The sequence below is a fragment of the Biomphalaria glabrata genome, chromosome 11 (assembly GCF_947242115.1).
Source record: "Biomphalaria glabrata chromosome 11, xgBioGlab47.1, whole genome shotgun sequence".
NCBI classification, from domain to species: domain Eukaryota; kingdom Metazoa; phylum Mollusca; class Gastropoda; family Planorbidae; genus Biomphalaria; species Biomphalaria glabrata.
In genome coordinates, this window is record NC_074721.1 from 36,309,867 (window position 1) to 36,318,694 (window position 8,828).

The following is an 8,828-nucleotide window of genomic DNA, read 5'->3' on the forward strand; positions in this document are numbered from 1 at the left end:
ACTTTAATGACTATTAACTCTAACAATTCGTCACTGTAACATGTAGCGTAGAAGACTGTACAATATCTGTCAGTTTACAGTTAGCTATACTTCGTTGCAATTCATCTCTTCTCAACTTGCATCGAGCAGTAGTCCACAGAACAGATCAACATTTCTCTTCTACTAGGGCCGCACACGTCTTACATAGTCTGTATCGACTGTAACGACTCACTCACGACTGACTTTCACATTAACTCTCTGGCTTATATAGAGTCCCTAATCGCTTCTCCAAAGTTACACAAACACTGCTAGTATCCTCTGGAACAACACGGGAGGAAAGGTCATATCCTGTCGTTGTTTATACATGTCGATTCCAGAGAACACCTGCTGCAGTGTCATCTCGCCGAGGTCACTCGTAGTGACCTTTGTCTGTCACTGTTCATTCGTAACACTGCCCCCTTCTTAGATCTGTTCGTCCTCTGGAATAACACCTGAGGACACGTCACATCCTGTCTTTGTTTATACGCGTAGATTCCAGAGAACACTGGCTGCTGTGTCATCTCGCTGGGGTCACACGTTGACCTCTACTTGTCACTGTTCATTTGTAACAATATAAATAATATAAACAAAAATACTATAAATATAAATACTTTAAATACAATGACTATAAATACTATAAATGCAAACGCTATAAATACAAATACTATTAATACAAATACTAAAAAAAAAAGAGAATATAAATAAATTAAAATAAATTAATTCATGGGTAGGTGAACTGATGACTTATAAAAAGAAGAATATATAGATACATTATAGATATAGATATATAGATACATAGATACATACAGAGAGAGAGAGAGAGAAATCTACATTGTAATACAACTATAATACTAATGAAATCCTAATACATTTTATTTATTTTTTATGTAAGGATCGTTCCACTGGAGTGACGGGTCATCTATAACCTACGTTAACTGGGCTGAAGATCCCCGAGAAGACCCAGAGGAGAAGTGTGCTGTACTGGACAGCAACAAGGCACTCTGGTATCCAACAAATTGTCGGACAGAGTCCCACGGCTATATCTGCTCGTCTCACTCAAGTGAGCCATTATTGTGAGCTAAAAGTACATACACAAATATTAAACTATTATCCTGCTGTCTGAAGCTTCAAAAAGTACGATAAAGTACATGTCTTGAATCATTTAGGAGAGTGACGGTAATTTAGTACATTAAAGTACTTTTTACTGGAGGTGCTGTGGCGTACACCTGACATTAGTGGGGAAAAGTATAGGCGTTTGGTCGTTGTGCTGGCCACATTACACCCTCGTACACCCTCATTAACCGTGGACCACAGAAACAAATTTTTTACATCATCTGCCCTATAGACCGCATGGTCTGAAATGGGAACTGTTCTTTTACTTTACTAGTACTTTTATTTAGTACTATTATACTAGACCAGTAAACATTGGTTTTATCCCGTGATATTGATAGACTACTTGTAGAGAGCCATACCTTTTATTGTACATTAAAGAGTATAAGTTTCCACGAACTATTCTCATTCGTACCATTACTATTATACATGGAATACACTATACATTAGCTAATTTTGTCGGAAATGGATCTAAATAACCTTTAAATTCAGTAAAGGAAAATTTAAAACAAAAAAAAATCCTAAATAAATTAATGTTCCACGATATTTTTTTAGGATGTCATGAAAATAGAATATATAACAATACAATTTCAATGGGCAGATAACACGCTTTTGTTCGACATGAACTCGTAGGCGGCCCCCGTGGGCCCACATTTTTAATTGATTTAATATAATCTTAAAATTATATGTGCATATATCATTTTTTTAAAATTACCCTTACAAATTTTTCTTTAACCCTTAAAACGCGTGAGGTAGTTTAGCCTGTAAACATCAGAATTGCGTATGCACGTATTGTAAAACAGTTCAGCACTTTAAGTGTCAATAAAAACTTAAGTTTATAATGTTGGCTCTAGTTACTATTATTTTAGGCATATTATTTTTTTTTATTGATAAGTGCTTAATTACAGAAATGCTAAGTAGTTTATTACATACCACTTAGCACATCAACATATATTTTCCAGGAGATGTCAAAATATTACCCAGTAGTGAGCCTGTTAGGCCTTACATCCGTGATGGTGTCAGAGCGGCCATTGTGATGGCTGCTTTGTCTGTTTGTGGTCTCCTCGTCTTCGCTGTAGTGTTTTTACTAAGACGACAAAGAAGGAGACAACCCAGTGATGAAGAACTTCTCGACAGCACCGCCTTTGAGGACGCCCTCTACGTTAGCAGCAGTACGGACGACGAACAAACCACATTTATTGCCAATGTCTGACCAGATTGCCAGATTGTATTCACTACCATCGTTGTCGAATTTAAGGGCTTCCAACTAAAAATGATGCATTTAAAGCTATGGCCATAGATTATATTAAGTAACAAGGTTCCGATTATATTGTAGTAGCTAAATAAGTATGGCAACTCTCTTCTTGTATTTATTATAACTAAATGGTAACCCACACTGAGTAAATAGTTTTGCTTAGATCTATGTCTACATTAATTAGTACCTGAACTAGTTCTTACGTTTTTCTTTAGGTTCCATTACATCATTACATTTCTCTAGATTGCTTTTTTTTCTTTTTGTTTTGATCCAATTCTGTGATTTATTGTTTGAATAAATATCATTTCAATGTTTACAGAATATTGATAAATTTAAAATTAGAAAGGTAATACTTGCGATTTATTTTATTAATAAACCCTTAACTTTCCGGGTGTAACTTAAAAGATTCACCAGGCGATTTACGGAATTAATATAATAAAACTTCATCACATGATCAATATTAGATAAATTTATTCTTTAAAACAAACTAAATATAAAAAAATTCCTTAAAAAAAACAACAACCAACAGCTTATCTAAAGGAGAAAAAAACCGTCCTTAAAACTATATCTACCATTGAATACCAATAATTTAAAATCTATTTTTCTTTTATTCGATACAAACAAAACAATTAAATACCAATAATTAATTGACTAATTGAGTATTTTTGTTTATTGATTCATGTTTTGTTAGGTACAATAAATAATTGTTTAAAGTATCACTTTGATCGGAGAATGCGTGAGCCAGAAAAATAGCGTTAACAATTATTTAAGGGGACTAAACCCAACTAATTTAGTCATATATGTGGATACTGAAGTATTAGTTTCTCTTGTTGCTATTAAACAAAATAATGAAATACCAGTAATTAGTTGTCTAATGGCTTTCTTTTTTTTTAATTGATTCATGTCTTTTGTCAATGAAAATGTGTGCGAAGTTTCAGCTTAATCCGAGAATGGTTGTGGGAGAAATAACCTGTACACACTTTTTACCAGACAGAGTACATTTTATATACGTTTTGTGGCTCAACAATTGGACGTCGGGAAACACAAGCAGAGCAATGTACAAAGAAATGAGTATACCAAACAAACTGGACAGTATTAACTTCCTCCCCCGCAAAGAACAATCTACAATCTTCCAACTTATGAACAGCACACACACACCTCTGTTAAATTACCATCTTAACAAAATAAATTCCACACAACTCCCACTTTGTAGACACTGCGCCCACCCTTAAACCGTAAACCATATCCTCTTTGAATGCCCCTCCCTAATCCACCTTAGACAGACCCTACTTCCACTACAGCCCAACGTAGCCCTGTACGGCAGTGCTGAACAACTGAAGAGAACAGCTTTCTATTTTTCCTTGGTACAGTCTACAAAAGAGCTCACAGCTCAGCAGCAAAAATCTGTCTAGAAGAAGAAGAAGAAGAAATATAAGTTTTGTAATAATAAAAGAAAAAAAAAGAAATATTAGTTATTGATATGTTTAAACCCATGCTTGCTACTCCCCTCTCCCTTGACACCTTGGGATCTCTAGGGCAGATGATGTAGAGGTCATCTGTTTCTTTGACCAGCGGTTAACGACCAGTATACTATGTTGCCAGTACAACGACCAACAGATTTACTTGGTTCAACAAGAGTTGAGTGGACACAGGGCGTCCTTTAAAATCTCAAAATTAAAAATCCCATTCTTCGCAGAGATTCGAACCAGGGACCTCTCGGTTTGGAAACCAAACGCGTTACCACTCAGCTTACACCCTCGCTACAGTCCTTATTAATTATGTCCCTCCCACAAGAAAACTCCAGCACTTCACTGTAAGCCATTATTGTAAGCCATTTTAAGTCATTGTCCATGTAAATCAATCCCCCTTCCTTTTGTTTTCAGTCCCTGAAAACTTTACCATACATCGCTTATTGAGTCCGTCAACGTTTCCTCTGGATTCAATACTATTTGGCGGTGACCAGCCTCGTCTCGAGGGTGTTTGAAATGTACGCCTATGATGTGTGAAAATAAGAGATAGGCAGAATGGGCTTATAAGAGATTGTAAGATAGAAAGACAGAGAACCAGAAAGTATAAGAGTAGAAGAGAAATGTGAGTATAAGAAATAAATAAAGTGAAAGAGCGAGAGGTAGCAAAAAGTATAAGAGAAAAAGACAGAATATAAGAAAAAGAGGGAGAGAGAAAGAGAGAGACAGAGAGAGTCGGAATGATAATAACTGAGATTAAAGTGAAAAAATCTCAGATACAATACATTTAAAACATTATTTTTTTAAAATTTGATCTCAAATGTGTCATACATAAAACAAACATTGGTCAGCCGACAAATATTTAACACCAAAAGGGCAATAACTACGATCTATGTACGTACAACCAATGCAGGTCATTCACACTTCGCAAACCCAGAGATACTTTAACTTTATGTCAGTCACAGCATGCAATCGTAACGTCAATGATCTTATCTGCAAGTATATACAGGCACTGTTATATAGTACTGTGCAAGCCAAGTTCTCTGAGGCCGAAGTATATTACGGGTATTCTTTAGAAGAAAAACTTACTACTGTTTTTAAAGACAGTATCTCCTTTACACAACCTACAGAGCAATGCTTAATAGCCACTAAATAAATTATGTATTTTTTTTAATAATGGAACAAAATCGAATCCTAAAGGCAGCCCGGAAAACCAACCCCCCTCCAACTGGTCCACAAACGAGATAGGACCAAAAGCGCTCTGAGCATGCTATAAGCATGAAAGTAGCGCTATATAAAAACTATAATAATAATATAAAATTCAATGTACCATAAACTAAACACACACTTTTTTTTACAAAGCTTATATCAATACATCTTCCGGTCTGGATGGTATATTGCTCACGTTATTTCTCCTACTTCCCATTCTTGGATTAAGTGAAAAACGTTGCACAAAAGGTAACGAAGAAGGCGCTGGGGATTGTAGCACCATCTGTGACTGTTGTCTCAAGTCTAGAGATGAATGCTGTCATAGTGCGTACCAGAGCGCTGTTAGACACTAGACAGGAACAGTCTAGAGATGAATGCTGTCATAGTGCGTACCAGAGCGCTGTTATACACTAGACAGGAACAATCTAGAGATGAATGCTGTCATAGTGCGTACCAGAGCGCTGTTAGACACTAGACAGGAACAGTCTAGAGATGAGTGTTGACATAGTGCGTACCAGAGCGCTGTTAGACACTAGACAGGAACAGTCTAGAGATGAGTGTTGACATAGTGCGTACCAGAGCGCTGTTAGACACTAGACAGGAACAGTCTAGAGATGAATGCTGTCATAGTGCGTACCAGAGCGCTGTTAGACACTAGACATGAACAGTCTAGAGATGAATGCTGTCATAGTGCGTACCAGCGCGCTGTTAGACACTAGACATGAACAGTCTAGAGATGAATGTTGACACAGTGCGTACCAGCGCGCTGTTAGACACTAGACAGGAACAGTCTAGAGATGAATGCTGTCATAGTGCGTACCAGAGCGCTGTTAGACACTAGACATGAACAGTCTAGAGATGAATGCTGTCATAGTGCGTACCAGCGCGCTGTTAGACACTAGACATGAACAGTCTAGAGATGAATGTTGACACAGTGCGTACCAGCGCGCTGTTAGACACTAGACAGGAACAGTCTAGAGATGAATGCTGTCATAGTGCGTACCAGAGCGCTGTTAGACACTAGACATGAACAGTCTAGAGATGAATGCTGTCATAGTGCGTACCAGCGCGCTGTTAGACACTAGACATGAACAGTCTAGAGATGAATGTTGACACAGTGCGTACCAGCGCGCTGTTAGACACTAGACAGGAACAGTCTAGAGATGAATGCTGTCATAGTGCGTACCAGCGCGCTGTTAGACACTAGACATGAACAGTCTAGAGATGAATGTTGACACAGTGCGTACCAGCGCGCTGTTAGACACTAGACAGGAACAGTCTAGAGATGAATGCTGTCATAGTGCGTACCAGAGCGCTGTTAGACACTAGACAGGAACAGTCTAGAGATGAGTGTTGACATAGTGCGTACCAGCGCGCTGTTAGACACTAGACAGGAACAGTCTAGAGATGAATGTTGACACAGTGCGTACCAGCGCGCTGTTAGACACTAGACAGGAACAGTCTAGAGATGAATGCTGTCATAGTGCGTACCAGAGCGCTGTTAGACACTAGACATGAACAGTCTAGAGATGAATGCTGTCATAGTGCGTACCAGCGCGCTGTTAGACACTAGACATGAACAGTCTAGAGATGAATGTTGACACAGTGCGTACCAGCGCGCTGTTAGACACTAGACAGGAACAGTCTAGAGATGAATGCTGTCATAGTGCGTACCAGAGCGCTGTTAGACACTAGACATGAACAGTCTAGAGATGAATGCTGTCATAGTGCGTACCAGCGCGCTGTTAGACACTAGACATGAACAGTCTAGAGATGAATGTTGACACAGTGCGTACCAGCGCGCTGTTAGACACTAGACAGGAACAGTCTAGAGATGAATGCTGTCATAGTGCGTACCAGAGCGCTGTTAGACACTAGACATGAACAGTCTAGAGATGAATGCTGTCATAGTGCGTACCAGCGCGCTGTTAGACACTAGACATGAACAGTCTAGAGATGAATGTTGACACAGTGCGTACCAGCGCGCTGTTAGACACTAGACAGGAACAGTCTAGAGATGAATGCTGTCATAGTGCGTACCAGCGCGCTGTTAGACACTAGACATGAACAGTCTAGAGATGAATGTTGACACAGTGCGTACCAGCGCGCTGTTAGACACTAGACAGGAACAGTCTAGAGATGAATGCTGTCATAGTGCGTACCAGAGCGCTGTTAGACACTAGACATGAACAGTCTAGAGATGAATGCTGTCATAGTGCGTACCAGAGCGCTGTTAGACACTAGACATGAACAGTCTAGAGATGAATGCTGTCATAGTCCGTACCAGCGCGCTGTTAGACACTAGACAGGAACAGTCTAGAGATGAATGATGTCATAGTGCGTACCAGAGCGCTGTTAGACACTAGACAGGAACAGTCTAGAGATGAATGCTGTCATTGTGCTTCAGGCATTCTCGCATGACGTGCACCCCCGACTCCCGGGTATCGAAATGTGGCCCGAACTGTGCAAAGTTTTTATCTTATAATTTGTTATTTTTCTAGCCACAGGAAATACTGCAGTCGTTATTAATCACCGAAATCAAAGACAAGCTTTACTAATGTTATATTTCTTCTATCATCTCAATGTAATTTCAAAGTTGTTTGACATGTAAAGAGATTTTTAAATGAGTTAAATTTCAGTGATGAAATTGTATATTTAATTCTGTTGTTAAACACTTTTAAATTATTGTTTTTGAATCCAAGGGGAGTGGTGACTAAGTGGTTAGGTGCTTGGCGTCCGATCCTGGGGTCCTGGATTCGAATCTCGGTGAAGACAGAAACTTAGAATAAAAGTAAAGTTTAAGACCTTGAGATCTATGGGGCAGATGTTGTGAAGGTCGTCTGTTTTTGTGGCCCACGGTTAACGAGGGTGGCATGTGGCCAGCACAACGACCAACAGACTTTACCCATAATGATCAGTGTTTCTTTCTTTGTCTACTTGGGTTTACTCAGAGGTCTCCAAAATTTAAAATGGTTTTAAAAATAACTAAGGGGAAGAACTCCGTCCTTAAGACTATATCTACAAATTATGTGCAAGTTATTTCCCTTATTCGGTATCAAGCAAAATAATTAAATACTAATAATTAATTGACTAACTGAGTATTTTTGTTTATTGATTCATGTTTCGTTTGGAACAATGAATACGTGTTGATAGTATCACTTTGATCGGAAAATACGTGAGCGAGAAATAGCGTTAACAATTATTTAGAGAGACTAAATTCAACACATTTAGCTATATCTGTGAATACTGAAGGATTAGTTTCCTTTGCTGCTATTATATACAATAACGAATTACCAGTAATTAATTGTCTAATTGATTAACACTTTTCTCATGTCCTGTCTATGTCATTGAATAATTTTGCTAAGTCTAGGCTTGATCCGAGAATGGGTGTGGGAGAAATTCTAAAGCAGTCTTAACCGGAATTCGAACCTGACACCCTTTCGGTTTAGCAGCCAAGCACATTTACCACTCCTTTCATTGCATGACCCATATGCATTTCATTATATTTCTGCTACGCGTTACACTAAATTGATCTTAATTAAAGCATTAAATTTCTTATTTCCCAGGCCCAGAGGATGTCAACATTCCACCAAGTAGTGAGCTCCTGGGATCATCCATCAGTGGTGGTTGTGTAGCAGCATTTGTGATAGCTGTTTTGTCAGCTTGCAGTCTCTGCATCTTTGCTTTAGTGTACGCTGTAAGACGTGGAAGGGGGAGACCAGCCAGTGATGGACAAGTCCTATAAAGCAATGGTTTCGATAATGTCGCTT

The 8,828-nt window shown here is 38.7% G+C and overlaps 1 protein-coding gene across 1 annotated transcript in view; it reads left to right on the plus strand.

The window, feature by feature from the left end:
• LOC106058713 (C-type mannose receptor 2-like) overlaps positions 1-3,242 on the plus strand; it is a 40,597-nt gene extending 37,355 nt beyond the window's left edge. Inside the window, exons 15-16 of the mRNA XM_056004420.1 lie at positions 911-1,078; positions 2,091-3,242. Of these exons, the coding sequence (XP_055860395.1) occupies positions 911-1,078; positions 2,091-2,341 (419 nt within the window). The 3' untranslated portion in view covers positions 2,342-3,242. The remainder of the gene's footprint in view (positions 1-910; positions 1,079-2,090) is intronic.
• The last annotated feature ends 5,586 nt before the right edge of the window (positions 3,243-8,828 follow it).